Source organism: Tachysurus fulvidraco, chromosome 2 (genome assembly GCF_022655615.1).
Source record: "Tachysurus fulvidraco isolate hzauxx_2018 chromosome 2, HZAU_PFXX_2.0, whole genome shotgun sequence".
NCBI classification, from domain to species: Eukaryota; Metazoa; Chordata; class Actinopteri; order Siluriformes; family Bagridae; genus Tachysurus; species Tachysurus fulvidraco.
The window spans coordinates 36,417,811-36,439,187 of NC_062519.1; the positions used below are offsets into that span (position 1 = coordinate 36,417,811).

The following is a 21,377-nucleotide window of genomic DNA, read 5'->3' on the forward strand; positions in this document are numbered from 1 at the left end:
TGGGCTTTATGTCTGGAGATATAAGGCCTTCTTGAGTTTATTTTGGCTGCATGTTTGGGGTCATTATCTTGTTAAAATATCCATCTTCTTTCCAGATTCATTTTTTTGGCCCATGGTGTTTTCACTGGTGACTTAAAATGCCCCAAAACCATTTGCAAAGAACCTCTGTAATTCATTCTGGTTCACAATTGTGTTCATGGGATCATATGAACAAACCCTTCTTTCTCCAAATGTAACAAGCTGAATTAATTGTCAGAGTTATATTTCTGTTTAATGTGACCAGAGTATATTGTCCTAAAGTTTTCTGATTCATCAAAAATCTAGATAGATTTTTGGGGTTAAGGGATAGAGATAGAGATGAAGATGATTGTAGTCCAGATCATTGTTTTATGTTCTCTGAGTAATGGTGGTTCCGGCTGCTTTTACATCAACCTGAAGCTTTTTTCATGTGACTTCTGACATTTCTCATACTGTCCTTGTCATTAGCATCTGAGAGAGACTTGTCAGTAAAATCCTGGGTGGGGCACCTGTCTGAGGGCGATTAGACATGGTTTCCATAAACTTTCCACCTGCATATTATCAAAACAATTGTCCTGACAGGGATGTATACACTCTTTGCTATGATTCTGTAGACTTTTCTATTTGAGTTTGTTGAATAATTTTGTACCTGAGAACTTTAGGACCTCCTTAATCTTCTCCAATGATTGCTACTTCTTGTGAGAATGTTCCCAACCAATTCCAATGTCTTTTATGAAGGTGCAATGAACATTTTGAGTGTTTAAATCTAGAGTTTATTGATTTTTATGTTACCTTTATCTATATAGTGTCGGTATACCCCTCAGTTTTGTTTAAACATATTTTTATTCATTTGAATACATATTTTTTGCATATTCACAAATGCAAAGTCAAAATACATTATGTGAGCCATTTTGAAGTACATATATACACTGGAAGAAATAAAAACAAAAGTGAATGCTTATTTCCCTTTATTGGCTGAAATGTTTTCTGGTTTCACTTTTACATCTACAGTAATTACTTGGTACACCGCAGTTACTCTCTGGATTCTTTTTCACATCCATCCATCCATCCATCCATCCATCCATCCATCCATCCATCCATCTATCTGTCTATCTGTGGCAAAGATCTAGATAGTTGAAGTGGTAGCACAGGTGTTGGACTATTGTTTGGAGGTTTGTGAGTTTGAATCCTAGTGCGACCAAGCTGCCACTTCCAGGTCCCCTGAGTAAAGCCCTTAACCTTCACTTGCTCGGTTGCATGAGATAAATGTAGGTTGCTCAGGATATGTGTTTCTTCCATATGCCACAAAATGTAAGTGTCTTGAATTTAGAAGATTCATCTCCTACAGTCTCTGAAACACTTTGTACACTCTACTTAAATTCTACCACATTTACAGTAATTACTGGATTCTTCATCTGTAGATCTATTCTATTCTGTTCTGTTCTATACCATTCTATTCTAATTCTGTCGTTCACTATATGTTCATCTTTAATCGGACATTGTGCATTAAAAAACCCGACCACACAAATCCCTGGGCACCTTTGTGTTTTTTTGACACTGTTTTATGTCAATAAAGTTATTTCAAACAAACACGCTGACGTCATTTTGCAATGGCAGCCAGCAGCACAGCGGTGTCAGTTCTTGCTCCAAATGGACGAAGACAGACCGTAAAAGTCTCCCAAAACACACCCCTACTTCAGGTAAATATGATCGACGGAACGAGTAAGATATAACAATATGATGCTTACGTTTTACTTGTAACAGAGGCTGCTCCTTTCCTGGATCATGTGTTATCGCAAACAATGGTGGTGTCCCAAACAAATCTCCGTCGCCTATATAGTGCACTAGTAAGGGAACATAAGCCTAATGTATCACAGCGGGTTAAGTGCACTCGGATAAGTGATCGGGAGCAATTTGGGACGCTTGAGTAACCATTTAGCTGCATTAGCTCAATTGGTATGAGATAGCGAAAAAATATTCAGATTTTCACCCACTGTTGTTGAAAACCTGCAGGTTCTCGAGGAAGTGTGCAAGAAACAAGGGTTTAATCCAGATGAGCATGGACTGAAGTAAGGGGATTTATATATATAATTATACATATAAATATATATATTCCTAACTAATGCTTTCTGTATATCTAACTGTCTTTAACACACGTGTGTCTGTATTTTTCACAGGTTTCAGAGGAATGTGCTGGATCTGACGGTGCAATGGAGGTTTGCCAGCCTGCCAAACAATGCCAAGTTGGAGATAGTGCCAAGCACCAGCCAGCGTGGAGGGGCAGATAGCACGGTGTGTAAATGGGTATTTGTCTGTAAGTCATGAATGTAGTTGGATAGATTATATCTGTCGTTTAATATCTGAACCTAGACCGTCTACATTTATGGCATTTAGCAGACACTCTTATACAGAGTGATTCATTTTTATTTAAAAAAAATTTGACCCTTAATCTTACTCAGGGGCCCAACAGTGGCAGCTTGGTGGATTTGGGATTCGAAACCATGACCTGATCAGTAGTCGAACACCTTAGCCTCTGAGCTACAACATCCTACATCTAAAGCCATTTTTTTTTTTAATCTTAAGTCACATTGCATTATTTTACCACACACTTGAAACACTTATGTGATTATCAAGCTGTTAGAGCACATTTGTGGATAAAATGAGAGCAAATGAAAGATACAATAATCATAATTGATTTAGTAACCGCTTTACCCTGGTCAGGTTGGTAGAGGATCCTCAGCCTGTCTTGGGAACATTGAGCATGAAGGACGAGTTGCAAGTGAATTGCAGCACACCATGTACATACACACTGATACGGTCATTCACCCCTAAGAGTATGGGTGTGGACTTGCTGTTATATCTATCCAACTCAATAAGTTCAATAAGTTGTGCATTCTGAGATGCAATTCAATTCAAATTTATTTGTATAGCGCTTTTAACAATTGACGCTGTCTCAAAGCAGCTTTACAGAACATAAACATAATACAAAAGGTTATTATAAAGAATAATAGAAAGATTAATAGAATACAAAAATTCAAGATTAATATTAGATATATTTAAATGTGTTTGTATTTATCTCCAATGAGCAAGTCTGAGGTGTCTCAGGTGACTGTGGTGAGGAAAAACTCCCTTGAATGGTAAAGGAAGAAACCTTGAGAGGAACCAGACTCAAAGGGAACCCATCCTCATGTGGGTGACACTGGAGGGTGTGATTATAAATATACAGTCTGACAAATGTTGTATTGATGCAAAAGACCACATGGAGTTGGCATCTCCTCTTTGGTATCGCAGAGTCTAATGAGCTGGTAGATCTCTAGATTCCTCATTACTCCTCACCATAGCAGTATTGAGTTAAAGTGAACTTCCTATCAGCTCCAATCAGTGTGGACATTCTCTTTAGATCTCTTTTATGCTCCCTGGTCTGTTTTTTTTTGTTTGTTTGTTTTGGGTAACTTTGACACTATATCCTTGGAGAGCAACAGGTTCAGAAACACTAATCTCAATATTTTCATGAGTGAGCAGTGGTACAGGTATTTCTATTAAGGTGGCTCGTGAGTATCAGTCATTAGCTAGCTGAGCTTTCAACAGATTAATTGAAGGAATTGTAACTGTTTTTTTATATATGGACCAAAAGAAAGTCAGTGGCTTATAGAATGTAATGGTCAAGGTTTATGTATTAAAATTAAATCTACCCTACTGAGGTGAAATTATTGTATATGCAAAATATACATATGTCTGCAATGTTGTTGTTTATTAAATAACACTTTCAGTCTGTTAGCCAAACCGCTTGGTTTAAAATGTTTCAGGTAACAATACTGATCACATGGCCAGTGGCAAGGAAATTCTTTATCGTTAACACTGAAAAGAGGGTTTAGTTCATCTGTAGAACCTTGGATATATGTAGATAAATACATACCCTTACCTTTTACATTGTATTATTTATTATTCTTTTGGCATGAGTACGTTTGCGTTTGTCTTTATTTTTGATGTTCCTTAAAGTTTCTGTAGAAGCAAAAATGATTGTGTTTGCCATTTCTCCTCATCCTCACTCTCAATGAACTGGATTAAATAGTTAGCCTTGTATGGGAACAGGTGAATTTGATTTCCTTTCAGATTTTCAGTGGCTGTTTTTCATTACTGTACAAAAAAAAATTTAGCTGGATGGTGAACACTAATTGATCATCCACAGCCGGAAAGAGCAACTAGTAGAGTCTAAGATTAGGGGTGTAGTCACTGAGTGCCTTAATGAGTGAGCATCCAGTCAGTGGATTAAAATCTTATTGTGTGCAAGCTTATTTTAAGCTTGCTTCTGCAATTTTGCCTTCAAACATTTGGATGCGGAACCGAGTAAGCAGAATTACAGTATACTACATGTAAAAGCTAAAATGATTATGGTTGTCTAAGCTCTCTTACATAAGAGTATGATACATTTCTGGTGTCCTTGTAGTGTCACTCTTATGGACATGAGAGGGAGTAATAACATCCCTCCTACCCAGAATGCAGGGACAGTTCTGTACATCATGAGTGAGATTTTCTAGGACCAAAGATATCAAAGCTGGCTGTTTTTGCCTTCATATTAGTGGAATCGGGTGTGAAGGTTATGTTTGTTAAAATAGGAGAGTATCAGACATTTATTCAGCTGGAGTAAATTCTTTATCTTTGTTTGGGTCAATGTGGTATCATATAACATGACATTTTATTAAATAAATACAATGAAATTAAATGGGAATTGCAGGTGTTCCTCTAATCAAGACCCTCTGTGAAGGTGTAGGTTTACTCTCGGTTTCTCAAAGACTCATGATGCCACGGAGATCAGAGTAACACCCTGATAGATCTTCACTGCATACGTGATCACACAGATGCCTCTGATTGACTAGCATCACTGTTAACGATACGGAAGTTGCCTGTGGAAATGTCAGGATTTGAAATCACAAACTTTCAACCAAGAATCTGATAGATTTCTGATAGAGACAATGGAGATATTCTTAACTATCTTCAAGTATGTTAGCAGGGTTACAGTACGTTTGTTTTTTTCACTTATAGTTAGTGGGTTTATTTGGTTGGTGGGTAATTTGGTTAATTCTAATGTTTTAATGAACTGAGTCACAATATGATTTTAATATATAAAAGTAACTCAAATTGCATTACCAGAAATAACCAGAAAGCTGTATTTAAATTTCCGAACTGTTCGGGGTGTGTTGTAGAAAAGCTAGTGTACATTTTGACTGAAGAATTTAGTTGCAACATTGTTTGCTGACACATGACAGCATGTCTGTTTGCCTCATTCCACCATAAAGATTGTAGTGCTTATATAAATGATTTAAGGAGACTGTGTGGTGTCCTGTATTGTGGGGCTGATTCGTGAGAGAAAGTGCTTAAACCCTGTGGTGCTATGTGATTGCTTTACTTAGCTTTCTTGTTGTCCAGAACATAACGTGTGCTCCCACTTTACTGCTACAACATGGGTCATAAAAATAATCAGCGCCTTGTTTGAGTCCATGTTCCAAAACATTTATTCGTCTGCTTTGAACATTTACATGCATTTTTTCTAACCGCATACACTCATACACCTCACCCTCCGTTTCTATTTGTGTGCTGACATAATTAGGCTTTTACATTACAGGGCCATGTGGCTGGGTCTCGCCGGGTGCGAGATGGCATGGCGTCCTTTCAAGTCTTAAAACATTTCCTAAACAGCCTATTTCTCCTGCTGCTGGCATTTGTCACAAAGTGCCATCTTTTAAGAACTGGCCTAAAGTGGGCACATCTGCCAAGCAGGTTCCTGAACACACCCCCTCTTTTCTGACAAGACCTCATATTGGTTGCAGCTGATTTCTTGTTTGTGAAAGAAACTAATTACTTCAAGCCTTTTTGATTAAGGGTGAGGATTAATGGATGTTTACTCAGCACCAGTGTTTGATAGATGAGATCCTATTAGCAGTAGCTTAAATAAAGCTAAATACAAGTAGTTTTGAATTGTTTACAAAGATCTTCTCTGCTCTTCTACTCTAAAGAAGATTCACTAGAACTCGTAATGGTGCCAGTATTCGAGCTCTGAGAGTAGGCAATATATTCCCAATTCATCTTCCTCTCCTTTAACAGCCTAGAAAGAGCTGCAGGGAATATGCTGTTATTCACTTTCAGCTAATTATGAGGTTACAATGAAATAACAAGAAGAGTCAGGTGTTGGGCTTCACCACACAGATTCACATGGATTAAAATACAACAGTGTATTATGATGTGCTCAGTCTAGCATTTTAGTACTTTTGTCTGTCCGTCCAAAAGTCCAAGGAAACTCATGCTAGATCTCCACCATCAAATTACATTGAGAGACAGATATGGGCAATGGTATAAAACCATTTCCAAAATTTCATTATTGTGAAATGAAGTTTGGACACCCAGTACACCTCCTAAGAGCTCTCCAAGCTCAGTAACCAGGCTAGAAGGTCCTTGGCCATAAAGGTGACATAATGGTTACTGTAACAGAGCTTCCAAAGTGCTCTGTAGACATGTGAGAACCTACCAAGACCGCCTTCTTAGGAAAACGGTGTCAATCAGAGTTGATTGACAGATCGAGTGGGCGAATGAAAGCCATTGTGATTAAATTAACTGTAGATTAATTGGACCAAATCAGGGGACAAGTGACAAGAACTATTGGCTGCATCCAATACTACATCCAATACTACACCCATACTTAGCTGGAAGAAGAAGCCTAGGAAGGCAGGGAGCAGAAACCTATTCAAGTTTTGGGGATGTTTTTAAAAGATCTTCTGCAGATTGTATGAATCATAGCATTGGTGTGCTATTATGATCGTTAGATAGTATTATGATCATATGATGGTTAGACATTCAGATTTAAGTTGATTTTCGTGTCTGTTGTTTAGAATTTTCCATCATGGTCACATCTGACTACATACAAGATTGTTTTGTTTACCGCCACTCCACATCAATGTCTTATCTGTCCTTTATTCTTTTCTGTTTCATCTTCTTGTTTATACTGGTGTCAAATAACTTGAACAAATAAACGATGACTTAAACCTTTTCTAGAATGTTTATTCATGTGCGAACTGTTTGAGGGTGTGACGAGTGGCCCTGGCATGTTGCTAGAACATTGTCTTAATTCTCTATGGCTCAGAAAGGCTGGAAATTGAGGGCAAGACCAATTCCAAGGTTAATGACATCGTCAATCTGAGGCAGCCTCCTTTAGCCTCTGTCATCCATGTGTGCTGGCTGGGCCACCCACAGTCGAACACAAAACAGCGACTGTTTAAACCAGTGGCCAGGTTCACGCTCTATGTCTAAAACATGTGTTTGGCTAGCCCGTGAAGGCACGGACGGACATGATTGTTCATATGCTGCCTGCATGTGTACCTGCCATCAGTTCTGGTTTACTGATGCAGAAGAATGTGTTTATAAGCAAAGGAGAGAGAGAAGCAGACTGCGTGTGTTTGTGTCTGTGCGTGTGTGCTTGTTTCTAGAACAGAGGATGAAAGCAGACCAAAATTTGCTCTCTTTCTCCTATATCGTGAACGAAGGATCAAGGGAAAATGATCACTGGCCAGGGTGACTGTGGCTGTTATAATGCACAGTGGGAAAAGCGCTAACCGCTAATGTTCAACACCACCCCTCTCACTCATGTTTACGGGATGTAAGACAGGAAAGAAATGCTCATTCATGTCCAAGTGTGGTTGTGGTGCATTTACCCAGCACTGAATCATTACATCAGGGCAATTCATGCTGTGCACAAACACTAGCTTTGTCCCACTGACCAGGATCTGTACAGGTTCCTTTCAAGAGTCAAGTCAAGAGTCAAGAAGTCAAGAAGCTTTTTATTGTCATTTCAACCATATATAGCTGTTGCAGTACACAGTGAAATGAGACAACGTTTCTCCAGGATCAAGGTGCTACATAAAACAAAGACAGGGCTAAGGACATGTAAGTAGTCTTAGCCACATAAAGTGCAACTGTGCAACCTGGTGCAAACAGTGCAGGACAAGACAAGCAAGACAGTGCAGGACAAAAGACAGTGCAGGACAAAAGACAGTGCAGACATTAAGTTACAAGACAATACAAAAAGTACAAAAAATGCAATACACAAAAGACAATAAACAGTAACAGAAACAGCGCCGACCGACCGGTGTAAATACTGAATGTTCAAACAATATTTTGTGCAGTAACAGAATGAACAGCAGCAGGTTCTTAGCAGCAGGTCCTTTGGATTATATATGGAGTTGTGCAAAAAACAGCAGATGACTGAGATATTGTCCAATATGTGCAAAAACAGCAGAAAAGTGTGCAAAACAGTGTGTGTGTTTTATGAGGGTCTGTGCAGTCCATACAGATGATGTGTGTGTATGTTGTGCTCAGTATAGTACAGTTCGGTTATTGAGAAGTCTGATGGCTTGTGGGAAGAAACTGTTACGCAGTCTTGTCATGAGGGCCCGAATGCTTCGGTACCTTTTTCCAGACGGCAGGAGGGTGAAGAGTGTGTGTGAGGGGTGTGTGGGGTCATCGACAATGCTGTTGCCTTTGCGGACGCAGCGTGTGGTGTAAGTGTCCATGATAGAGGGAAGAGAGACCCCAATGATCTTCTCCGCTGTCCTCACTATCCGCTGCAGGGTTTTGCGATCCGAGATCGTACAGTTCCCAAACCAGACAGTGATGCAGCTGCTCAGGATGCTCTCAATGGTCCCTCTGTAGAACATGGTCAGGGTTGGGGGAGGGAGATGTGCCTTTCTCAGCCTTCGGATGGAAGTAGAGACGCTGCTGGGCTTTCTTGGTGATGGCGCTGGTGTTGAGTGACCAGGTGAGGTTCTCCGCTAGATGAACACCCAGAAATTTGGTGCTCTTGACGATCTGTACAGATGATCCGTCGATGTTCAGCGGAGAGTGGTCGCTCTGTGCTCTCCTGAAGTCCACAACCATCTCTTTAGTTTTGTCCACATTCAGAGAAAGGTTGTTGGCTCTACACCAGGCAGTTAGTTGTTACACCTCCTCCCTGTATGCTGACTCGTCATTCTTGTTGATGAGACCCACCACGGTCGTGTCACGGTCGTGTTTCCTTTGTACTAAACAATACATTTTATTTAAGAAATTAAACACCACTGCATGCTGTCACAGGAAAATAATCAATGTTGTGACAGTATGATGACGTTCGATGTGGCACAGACTTCCTGTTACCACCCAGATGTTAATTATTTTCTTCTAACCACACTTCCTGAAGTTGTTTATTCCTTTTATACCACAGCAATTTGCCAACACCAACAATCATTTTTATCCGTTTACAGCTACGTTTAATGTTGGGGAACGTCCACAACAAAAGTTTCTGCTATTGCTTATGTTCTAGCAGTTATAAACAGTAATTCCTTCACCAGTCTCTCTTTATTTCCTCTGCCTTGAAGTTCATCAGAAAAAAAACCTATTTGACCAAAAAACCGCAGTCCATGGCAGAGTTCTCTACAAGTCAGTGCTAAAACTATTCCTTTATGTTTTCTAAAACGTCATCTTTTCAACGTCTTCATATCGGCATTCACCATGCAGGTTCAATGAGTGAGATTTTACAATAGAAATTTAAACATATTAGACAATGCGGGGTGATGGTATCGATATCAAGGTTGTGTCAGAATTTGATATCCTGGTGTGTAAATTCTGTAAAGACCTGTAAAATATGGCAAATATAAATTGTCACAATACTAGGGTATATAATGAATGGAAAATTGTATTGTATATTCTCTAAATGCAAGTTTGCTGTTTCATTTAAAAGAGCCTGTTAGGTCACACAAGATCGATTTTTTTTTTATGATGCCACAGCATCTGTTCAAGGTGTCTGTGAGCTCTTCCATGGAAATTCATTGCATTTGTAGCAGGTTGAAAAGATGCAGCCAGTTTGATCAGGATTTGTAAAGACACCTGGACATTAGTCCAATCGTAGGATCACTTATTTACCAGTTAAGATCTGCCCTAGAACCAGCATTATATACCATTTGCAGCACTTAAAAATTACAAAGCAAACCACATGATGTTTGAATCTAATAGATCACTAGATTGCGAAGCACCAGTGGTGGTGAATATCTTTTACATATTTAAAAAGATATCTGATTTTTGTGTAACCCATAAACTTGGAGTTTCTTCCATTATGTCTTTACTGAAGTGCATTTTAATCCCAAACAATGAATGCTTGAATTGTTTTATATATTTTCCCTCTACAATTCCACCATCTCTTGTTTTTTATATTTTTATATATATATATATATATATATATATATATATATATATATATATATATATATATATATATATATATAGATAGATAGATAGATAGATATAGATATATATAATGTGTGTATGTAGTTTTTCTCAGTTTTAGTAATCATAACTATAAATAATACAAATCATTTATTGTAAAATGAGTTTTTTTTATGACTCAAGGCTTGAGTTATGATCCTGATTTGTTTGAATTTCACACACAGGTCCGGATTGCACTACAATTAGAGGATGGATCTCGTCTGCAGGGTTCTTTCCCTAGTGGCCACAGCCTATGGGATCTGCTCAGCCACTTCCCCCAAACCAGGTGCATAATTTTAGGGTGACAAATCAGTGCTAATTTGTGACCTATGTTTATGTTAAGTGTCTTTATAAGGTGCTGGACCTCCGTAAGTCACAATATCAGTGAAGTGTGCCTGAGCACAGAAGCCCCTTTTCCACCAAGGCAGTTCGAGTGCTGGTTCGGAGCCAGAGCCTAATTTAGAACCAGTTCTTTCTGTTTCGACCGCCTCTGAACCAGGAAAAGTGGTTCTTTTAGTAGCACGTTCAGTAGACGTTGCTGGTCTAGACTTAAGAACCGCTTGTGTCAGCGGCTGTGCGCAGGGCTACTGTTAGTGCATTTGATAATGTACCTTAAGTATACTAATGTTTAATACACTTTTACTTTACCACAATATAATCACTTATCAGCACACATGATAGTAGGTAGCTACATGCTAAGGCTAACTTTTTTTCTGGGTTAATGATAAAATAACGTTATGTACTTTATCGATTACAACCTCCGTTTATACAGATTAAACGGAGCTGCACGTGCATGTTTTATTCGCCGCATTTGGATGCCAATGTATGTTCGCAAAGCCATGAGCATTAACAGTAAAGCAACATCCGCCATTTTTGTTGTGTTTGTGTTTGCCGCTGCTGCACTAAAGTTGCTGGGACACGTGACACGTATACGGTGACGTCACACTCGGCGCTGTGATGGCTCTCTAGCCGGTGGAAAGGCAAACCGGTTCTTAGAAGGTTCACCAGTGGAACCAGCACCAGTGCTAGCACTGAACCAGCACCCGGTTCTTTTTGGTGGAAAAGAGGCAAGAGTGTCTGATGAAGTGATGACTGCCATTCTGCCAAGAAGATAATCCTTCAGTGCTTTTTTTTAAAAATTTTTTATGAAGACTCTAAAAGCATTCATTAATAAGTCACTCAAAAATATCTCCTAGATGTTGAATTTGGTTGAGAACCAGTGAGTGTGAAGGCCATTCATGTATTTAAACCGTTCAGTGAGCCCTTGGGTCCTGTGGAGGGAGGCAGGGTCATCCTGGAACAGACCACTTTCACCAGGATGAGGTAAAGGTGATTAGTCACATGAACCTTATATTGATGGTTCTTTTCTCTAAAGCAGTGCTGTCTGGATCTCCTGAGGACTGAGAGAAGCATAGCCAGCCAGGAAGTGCAGAATGTTCAAGCATTATGTGAAATCTCAACTCACCATTACAACTAAACTTTTGATTTGCATCTATGGCATTTGACAGAAGCCATTATCCAGAGTGACTTACATTTATTTCTTTTATACAGCTTAGCAATTGAGTGTTAAGGGCCTTGTTCAAGGGCTTAGCAGTGGCAGCTTGGTTAACCCGGGACTCAAACTCACAACCTTCCGATCACTAGTCCAACGCCTTAACCACTGAGCTACCTCTTCTTTATTTGACTGTATACTTGAATCGAATTGGTTTAATCCAGTTTGAAACGTATAAAAAGACAAGTAGGCTTGTGTATATATATAGACACCTTGGCCTTAATGTGTTCTCTCGATGCAAAGGAATGTAACGGCTCTACGCAAACCTACAAACCCTTGCATGTTTTGAGTAATCGCTTCTCTCTCAGAACAGACCAAAAGAGTGTTTTTCTTTCCCCTCCCTACACAATAAAAATGTCAAACTAGCAAATTGACATGACTCTGAAATGAGTGGCCATTAGACAGATTGTTAATCTTCTGATATTAAATGACACCCCTTTGATTCCCATATTAGTAATCTCAGTAATCTCACAGTACTGTTTTTGCTTGTGCTTTTATCTCGTCTTGATTTTCCTGCTTGAAAGTAAAGGTGCCTTCTTCAAGGTAATTGGAAAATGTTTTCGGTTCCTGTTTAGAAAAATAAATAAATAAATTGACCTAGTATGAAGAATAAAATCTAACCCTTGATAAATGAAATTAATTTCCTATTAATGTTATTATTAGAAACTCAATTTTCTAATGGACCACTGAGCACGTGTTCGCACAGTGTGTGTGTGTGTGCGTGCGCGTGTGTGTGTGTGTGTGTGTGTGTGTGCGTGCGCACGTGTGTGTGTGCATGTGGTTTTGCAGTAACCAGAACATTCTTCGACGGAGGACTCTTGTCTGCTTTAGTTAAATTGTACACACTAGACAAGTTTACATGCACATTTTTTATTCGTTGCTGTACGTAACATCTTTTCCCGAGAGTAGACAAAACAAAAGGGTGCATATAAACATTTCCACTGCTCTCAGGTAACAAGTGGACCAAATCATACCATAATCTTCCCACAGCAGATCAGATCCTCTGATCCCCACCTTCTTATTTGATATCATGTATTTATTACTAAACCAGTGTACCATATGAACTGGAAACGGTGTATGTGTAAGAGTTACCAGTTTATTAGGTGAACAGATTTTATAATTAATAAACTGGAAACTCGGGGTCAGGCGGCATTTTTAGTGCTTTCTGTGTCTGTATCTTCAAAGACTGTGGTGAACAACCTTGTCATCAGCAGCATCAACACTAACCTTCATCTGCCTTTGCTGTGGTTTTTTGATGTATGCCATGTTGTGCAAACTGTGAATACTGCATAGGTTTCTTTTCCAACAGCAGCCGAACCCTCTCAGATCCCCCACCATTGATCTCACGCCACACCCTCTTTCTCAGCAGACCTCACCCACACCGCTAGGTTGCTTGGCACCTGTTCTGAAGTCTTGCTCTTGTTTGGCCGTGTGGGCTGGCTGCCAGCCAGTGTGTTCTCTCGTCTGTCTGCCTGCTTTTCATCACTGACATCATTACAACTTAATTCTCTCCCTTTTTTCCACTGAAGCTTCCAGTCTTGGAATTCTTAAGGACAGCAATGAGAAGGGAACAAATTGAGTGTTTCTTTTGCTGTGATTTTTTATTTATTTATTTATTTTTCCCTGAAAAGTTTTTTTTTTTTTAATTTTATGGCCCAGAGGGAACTCATGCATGTAATCTCAATCTGTTTGATGCTTGAGTCAGAAATGGGCTAAAATGTGACAAATGATTCACTTTTTTTTAACTTTCTGATTTATAGATAATAAACATTTGTCAATCTGGGAACGTTATTCATATTGTGTGTGTATTTGTGTTTCTTTTCCTAATAGAATATCCAAACTGGAGGTGCCAGGAGCCACACCAGTCTGTGTTTACATGAGAGATGAGGTAGGATCCTTCATTTTCTGTTTTATCCCCTTTTTAAACCTTTCTGTTTTAATCTGGTGATACATTTTATTAGGATGTGTTGAGATGTGTGTGTCTCTTTGTGTGTCTCTGTGTGTGTGTGTGTGTGTGTGTGTGTGTGTGTGTGTGTGTGTGTGTGTTTTGTTTTTTTTTGCAGGTCAGTGGAGAAGAGGCTCTTAAGAGGACCACTCTGAGGTCTCTAGGCCTAACTGGTGGCAGTGCCATACTGAGGTCAGAGCCCACTAGACTAGGTTATCAGTGTAATGTTCATTGGAAATTTTGCCATAACATTCATTTTTTTTAGCTGCCAGTTTATATCACTCATCCAACAGTAAACCCAACAATGATTTTATACCACAGTGCTGTTGAATAGTTTTTATATATTTGGTCAAAAAGTTTTCTTGTTTTTTTTTTTCTGAAAGCAGAAATGAGAGAAGTTCTGTAATTAAAATCACAGGTTTATATTCAATTATATTTACTATACGAACATCTTATTTACAGGGACTTGTTTTTAACAAAGATTAATTTAATTCATGTTTATTAGAAAGTGTGTCTGTCTCGATTCTTTGTAAACAGTCAAGGTTTTCCACCAAAGATGAAGGCTTCAAGATGGAGGTCTTTTTGTTTTCACTTTCATGACTAGCTGTTTTTTAAACTTAGAAACTTCAGTTGAAAGAACAGTGGTTGGGAAAATGCAGCATGCTTTGGGTGTGTTAAATATGAAATAACAAACATTTAAGGTCATTTCAGATTTCAGATCTCATTCCTGGGAGGGAGGTAGGTGTGTGTGTGTGTGTGTGTGTGTGTGTGTGTGTGTGTGTGTGTGTGTGTGTGTGTGTGTGTGTGTGTGTGTGTGTGTGTGTGTGTGTGTGTGTGTGTGTGTGTGTGTGTGTGTGTGTGTGTGTGTGTGTGTGTGTGTGTGTGTGTGTGTGTGTGTGTGTGTGTGTGTGTGCAGGGAGTAAGTCACTTTTATGTTAAGATGCTGGAACTATACCTCTCTGTTTAGATATGTACTGAAAGCAAGTAACACTCCAGGGAACAATGAGCCCATGGAGACAGGTGCAACCCTAACTGGCACAGCTGCCCCTGCACCCCGGCTTTCTCCTGCTGTTAAGACCATGCCTGATGAACCCGAGCATGCCCCAGTACCTGCGGAATCCCCTAGTCCTCCTTCTCAAAACCCCAAAGATGCTGCCCAAATGTGCCAAGCACTCCCTGTACAACAGGAACAGGTAGACCTCTCTCGAGACCAGCAGCAAGTTGTGCGGCCCAAAATCAAGCAAGTTGCTATTCAGATGCCTCAGGAAGCCAGTTCTGTGCCACAGGTGGACGAGGAGCAAGCAGGTCCGTCCCTCAAATATCATTCCCACTCAGTTACGGCCAGCAACTTTGTGCCTTTCTCTGGTGGTGGGCAAAGGCTTGGAGGACCTGGAGGTGATGAACAGAGAGCCTGCCCTTCACCGGCATCATCGTCTTCCTCACCACTCTCCAGTGGGCCTCCAAAAGCCAAGAAGGCCAAACCAAGTCATGAAGTCCAGGTAAGAGCCAGAAGGACAAAGAGCACAAATCCATTTTTTTCAGCTCCAGGTTTTTGGGGTTTGTTTGCTGAACAGGGAACAGTAACACAGTTCCATCCACCCAGAGAGCACCAGTTACACTGTCTGATAGCTGTGGCGTTGTCAGGATTTGATAGCTTGTGATCGTGTTTAGAAAACTCACTTCAAACTCTTCTTTATTGAACAGATACCTGTCTGCATAATTAGATTTTTTTTTTATAGAATAGATGGATTTTCTTAAGTTTGATGTCATTCTGATACTGTAGTTTTTTGTAGAGTATCATACAGTGGGGGAAATAATTATTTGACCCCCTGCTGATTTTGTAGGTTTACCCCCCTTACAAAGAAATGAACATTGTATGATTATTGTATCATTGATCATTGTATAAATTATTTCATAATTGATTGAATAAAATAAGTATTTGATTCCCTACCAGCCACAAATGTGTTTGGTCCCTTTAAGAAAGTACTCCTAATCTGAACTTGTGTGTATAAAAGTCTCTTCTATTCAAACCTCTCCACTACCATGGGCAAGACCAAAGACCTGTCAAAGGATGTCAGGAACAAGACTGTAGACCTGTACAAGACTGGAATGGGCTTCAAGACCATCAGCAAGAAGCTTGGTGGGAAAGGTGTGCAATTATTCGAAAATGGAAGAAATACAAGATAACAATCACACTCGCTCTGGCACTCCATACAAGTTCTCATCTGCTGGGGTAATGATGATTCCGAGAAAGGTGAGAGATCAGCCCAGAATTACATGGGAGGAGCTTGTTAATGATCTCAGGGGAGATGGGACCACAGTCACCAAGAAAATCATTGGTAACACACTTTGCCCTAATGGATTGAGATCCTGCAGTGCCCACAAGATCCCCTTGCTTAAGAAGGCCTGTCTGAAGTTGACCAATGAGCACCTGAATGATTTAGAGAAGGATTGCGAAATGTGATGTTTTTAGATAAGACCAAATTTTAGCTTTTTGACATCAACTCGAGTCGCCATGTTTGGAGGCAGAGAAATGCTGAATATGACCCCAAGAACTTCATCACCATTGTCAAACATGGAGGTGGAAACATTCTGCTTTGGTGCTGTTTCTCTGATAAAGGGTACAGGAAGACCTTGAATCTTGGATGAGAACCTCCTAGGCTCAGACAGAACACTGAAGATGGGCCTTCCTGCATTACAATGACCCAGAAACTACAGCCAAGGCAACAAAGAAGTGGCTCAAGAAGAACACGTTAAGATCCAGGAGTGGACCAAAATCCCCCTGAGATGTGTCCATACCATGTTGACCAACTACAGGAAATGTCTGACCACTGTGCTTGCCAACAAGGGTTTCTCGATCAAGTATTAAGTCACAGTTTGCTTGAGGATCAAATACTTATTTCACTCAATCAAATAAAAATGTTATTTATAACCTTTATCTAATGTTATTTCTTGATTTTTATTGATATTCTGTCTCCTTCTGTTAAAAGAAACCTACCATAAAATTGTGAACTGTTCATTTCACTGGAAGGGAGTAAACTAAAAACAAAAATTCAGCAGGGGATCAAATAATTATTTCCCCCACTGTATATCATATCATCCTTCCATTTTTGAGGGTGGGGTGTGTCGGGATGGAGGTGCTTTATTGCTGATGTATTTTTTTCCCCCTATTCAAATTCCTGTGCTGGTGATGGCTTTGAAGTAGTGTTGTGATGGAAAAATCCATTTGTGGCTGTTGTGTCTACTGAGAGATTGTCATACATAAGCAAACATGCACATGATCCTACATGCACAGACACAGCCAAATCTTAGTGAACAATCTGAAGTTCCCAGTCACATGGGATGTTTACATCTCTTCCTTTCTATCTCTTTTCACTCAGTTAAACCCATAGTAAATAACGGTGCTCTCACTTCTCTCTATCTAGAACAGAAAGATGTGGTCCAGGGTTGGAATGCAATTGAGTTTCTCTCATTCTCTCTTTTTGCTGGCCTTTGATTTTCTTTTCCTCTTTTTGGTTTACAGCAATCTTCTAGTGCCACATGCAAAGGAAAGGACTCGGAGGATACAGAGGAATATCTGGAGGTAGAACAGGGATATCTACATATCAGCTCACACTATAGTTGTCCTTGTTCTTAGACACACACACACACACACACACACGTACCTACTGTAGACACCGTCATTCCTTCACTTAGATTCTAATGGTCTGTGGCACTTTTATGACACACTAACTCTTCACACAGCTTCAATGTTAGGATCTTGGCTCCTGCCAAAAAGAATGAAATCTTAAAAATACATATCCGATACATTTATGATGGCTTTAATGAATTCTTGTTGAGCTGATAATTAAGTGTGCTTACTCTCTACCCGTTTAATACTGCAGCCGGTGGACAGGGAACCGCTTGTCTTCCACCTGGACACAGCAGCACAGCGGCAATGTGATGACAAGGAGCTGCCAGACGAGTTCTTTGAGGTGACGGTGGACGATGTGAGGAAGAGGTTCTCACAGCTGAAGAGCGAGAGGTGTGTTTTCAGTGAGATGATGAGTTAGTAAACGCTCCACATTTTGTCATGGAATTAGACTGTTTTACTGAACAAAAAAGCAAAGCACCTTCTACGTGGTGGATAGTCACACATTTATTAACTCACCAAAGAAGTAAATAAAGCTCTTCTGTGCTGTCCAGACCCAATATGTTGCCTGGAACCCTAACTATAGATGCAAAAAAAAATCTAATGAAATAACGTATGATGTTCGATGCAAGCTAGTTAAATGCATTCGTTCCAACATAAACAAGTCCATTACCTCCTGTACACCAGTGTCCGCTAGCCTCGAGGTAGTGGCTTCTTAATGTGTCTTGTGCACTTTTTGTTTTATTAAACAGTTACTTGTTACTACCTGTGTAGGGGTTGTGATGATAATACTACATGCTTTGAACATAAAGACCTGCATCTTGTTTGGGAAGCTTGTGGCTCGGTGACCTTTGACCTCCCACCCGTGCATGCTGTACTCATGACACAGGCTTTCATTTGGAAGCAGGAGAGTTATTCTGGCTCTAAATTGCTGCCTTTCAACCCCACTCACACACAGGCTGTGCAGCACAACATTAAAAAAAAAAAAAAACTTTTTTGGGGGGGTTGGTTTTAATTTTTTAATTTTTTTTTTAAAGAGTGTGTCTATGCAGGCTGCATGGGGAGTGTGTGAGTTATGTGTATTTGTCTGTGTGTCTCTCACAGTGTGTATGTCTCTGTGTGTGTGTCTCTGTGTGTGTGCTTCTGTCTGTGTGTGCTTCTGTCTGTGTGTGCTTCTGTCTGTGTGTGCTTCTGTCTCTCTGTGTGTGCTTCTGTCTCTCTGTGTGTGTCTCTGTCTCTCTGTGTGTGTCTCTGTCTCTCTGTGTGTGTCTCTGTCTCTCTGTGTGTGTGTGTGTCTCTGTCTCTCTGTGTGTGTGTGTCTCTGTCTCTCTGTGTGTGTGTGTCTCTGTCTCTCTGTGTGTGTGTGTCTCTGTCTCTCTGTGTGTGTGTGTCTCTGTCTCTCTGTGTGTGTGTCTCTGTCTCTCTGTGTGTGTCTCTGTCTCTCTGTGTGTGTGTCTCTGTCTCTCTGTGTGTGTCTCTGTCTGTGTGTGTGTCTCTGTCTGTGTGTGTGTCTCTGTCTGTGTGTGTGTCTCTGTCTGTGTGTGTGTCTCTGTCTGTGTGTGTGTCTCTGTCTCTGTGTGTGTCTCTGTCTGTGTGTGTGTCTCTGTCTCTGTCTGTGTGTGTGTCTCTGTCTCTGTCTGTGTGTGTGTCTCTGTCTCTGTCTGTGTGTGTGTCTCTGTCTCTGTGTGTGTGTCTCTGTCTGTGTGTGTGTCTCTGTCTGTGTGTGTGTCTGTGTGTGTGTCTGTCTCTGTCTGTGTGTGTGTCTGTCTCTGTCTGTGTGTGTGTCTGTGTGTGTGTCTGTCTCTGTCTGTGTGTGTGTCTGTCTCTGTCTGTGTGTGTGTCGGTCTCTGTCTGTGTGTGTGTTTGTCTCTGTCTGTGTGTGTGTCTGTCTCTGTCTGTGTGTGTGTCTGTCTCTGTCTGTGTGTGTGTCTGTCTCTGTCTGTGTGTGTGTCTGTCTCTGTCTGTGTGTGTGTCTGTCTCTGTCTGTGTGTCTGTCTGTCTCTGTCTGTGTGTGTGTCTGTCTGTCTGTCTGTGTGTCTGTCTGTGTGTGTGTGTCTCTGTCTGTCTGTGTGTGTGTGTCTCTGTCTGTCTGTGTGTGTGTGTCTCTGTCTGTCTGTGTGTGTGTGTCTCTGTCTGTCTGTGTGTGTGTGTCTCTGTCTGTCTGTGTGTGTGTGTCTCTGTCTGTGTGTGTGTGTGTGTCTCTGTCTGTGTGTGTGTGTGTGTGTGTCTCTGTCTGTCTGTCTGTGTGTGTCTGTCTGTCTGTGTGTGTCTGTCTGTCTGTGTGTGTCTGTCTGTCTGTGTGTGTCTGTCTGTCTGTGTGTCTCTCTGTGTGTGTCTGTCTGTCTGTGTGTGTGTGTCTCTGTCTCTTTCTGTGTGTCTCTGTCTGTCTCTTTCTGTGTGTGTCTCTGTCTGTCTCTTTCTGTGTGTTTCTGTGACTCTGTCTCTGTGTTTGTGTCTCTGTCTCTCTGTGTGTGTTTGTGTCTCTGTGTGTTTGTGTGTTGCATGTTTTTTGTTTGCTATGCGTGCATAATACCATTTGAGTGTTACCACAGCAGACATGCTTCTGTGACCAAAGGCCTCATCTCTGTCTCGGCTCTTTGATCTGCTCAATGTGTGTGTTTGCCTGTCTTTATGTAATGCATGTCTGTGTCTGCTCTCTGTTTTTGCGGTGGTATTTGTTGTTTTGCCATAGTTTGTATCTGTGTGTCTGTGTTTATGTGGATGGTTGTGTTTGTGCTAATTAAACTTTAGATTTTATTTTTATGTATTAACAAACCCAGTACCGTTCTTCTTAAAGGTGCAGTCTGGCAAAAAATAAAAATGTATTCAATTTCCATATACTACAAATATCTGTACTGACGCAACTTTAGCTAACACTTAATGTCAGATGTAAGTAAATGACCAGATCTTCAGATGCGTATCATTGAACTATACAGTATCATTTATAAATATGTGATTTTTCAACTTTAAATAAATGTAGTGGTTCATGTTTACAAGCTCATAGTGGAACTTTGAATCATCCATCTAACCAAATAAAATGAATCTAATACTCATGTAGTAGATGTTATAAAGGGCCCAGTATGATACAGCAGTATACACAATGCAGAATAAATGTTAAACGTTCAGATTGAAATTTCATGTCCCTACAGCTCTCCAGCCTGAGCAGGGAAATCCTCTTCACTCTAACTAATTTGTAATGGTATTTTTTCTGGTTAGGATCCAGGCACCCAAAGGTGTTCCACCCACTTGGCTTAATTGGTAGGGGGTTTGCTATTGCTCCAATGGAAGATCAGACAGTCTGATGACATGGTTCTGTTACTTAATTGGTTCTAATTATGAACTATAAAAATCAAGGAACCACAAGGTTCTGTCTGTTGCTGTCTTTTTTTTTTTTCTTTTCATGTCTGCTCACATGCTGGCCTGTAATTTTGAGAATTATTAACGATCACTGGATCAGTAATCAGATGCTTTTCTTTGTAATAGTTTTTGAGTATTTTTCTGTCTTCCAGTTCTTACTTTTTTAATTTAGTGTTTATTTTGTGTCTGTCTCTCAGGAGGGAGTTGGAGGAGGCCCCTCTGATGACACAGTCTTTGAGGGAAGCTCTGAAGAAGGAGAAAATAAATAGATATCCCAAGGTGAGTCTACTTCATGTCTATGCCAATACTCTGAATCGGACTCTCCTGTCCTTGTAGCTCGCTCCTCTTGTTGCTCACTGATTTATTCGGTTGTTGACTAATGGTGCTTATTTAAGCCTAAATTTGTAGCTCACCCTTTTTTGAGATATCTTCCTGTTCTTCTGTGACTGCTGTTATTACATTTACATGATCACATCAACATCGAATGCTTCTGTATTCCAGGTCGTGCTGAGAGTTCAGTTCCCTGACAGACGAGTCCTCCAAGGGTTTTTTAGACCGCTAGAAACAGGTTAGAGTGAGATCTTTGTCTT

The 21,377-nt window shown here is 40.3% G+C and overlaps 1 protein-coding gene across 1 annotated transcript in view; it reads left to right on the top strand.

Annotated features, from left to right (window-relative positions):
• Window positions 1-1,493: 1,493 nt before the first annotated feature.
• aspscr1 (ASPSCR1 tether for SLC2A4, UBX domain containing) overlaps window positions 1,494-21,377 on the top strand; it is a 31,304-nt gene continuing 11,420 nt past the window's right edge. Inside the window, exons 1-11 of the mRNA XM_027163243.2 lie at window positions 1,494-1,718; window positions 2,032-2,087; window positions 2,196-2,310; window positions 10,488-10,588; window positions 13,685-13,742; window positions 13,918-13,991; window positions 14,767-15,298; window positions 17,323-17,382; window positions 17,684-17,823; window positions 20,985-21,066; window positions 21,289-21,355. Of these exons, the coding sequence (XP_027019044.2) occupies window positions 1,629-1,718; window positions 2,032-2,087; window positions 2,196-2,310; window positions 10,488-10,588; window positions 13,685-13,742; window positions 13,918-13,991; window positions 14,767-15,298; window positions 17,323-17,382; window positions 17,684-17,823; window positions 20,985-21,066; window positions 21,289-21,355 (1,375 nt within the window). The 5' untranslated portion in view covers window positions 1,494-1,628. The remainder of the gene's footprint in view (window positions 1,719-2,031; window positions 2,088-2,195; window positions 2,311-10,487; window positions 10,589-13,684; window positions 13,743-13,917; window positions 13,992-14,766; window positions 15,299-17,322; window positions 17,383-17,683; window positions 17,824-20,984; window positions 21,067-21,288; window positions 21,356-21,377) is intronic.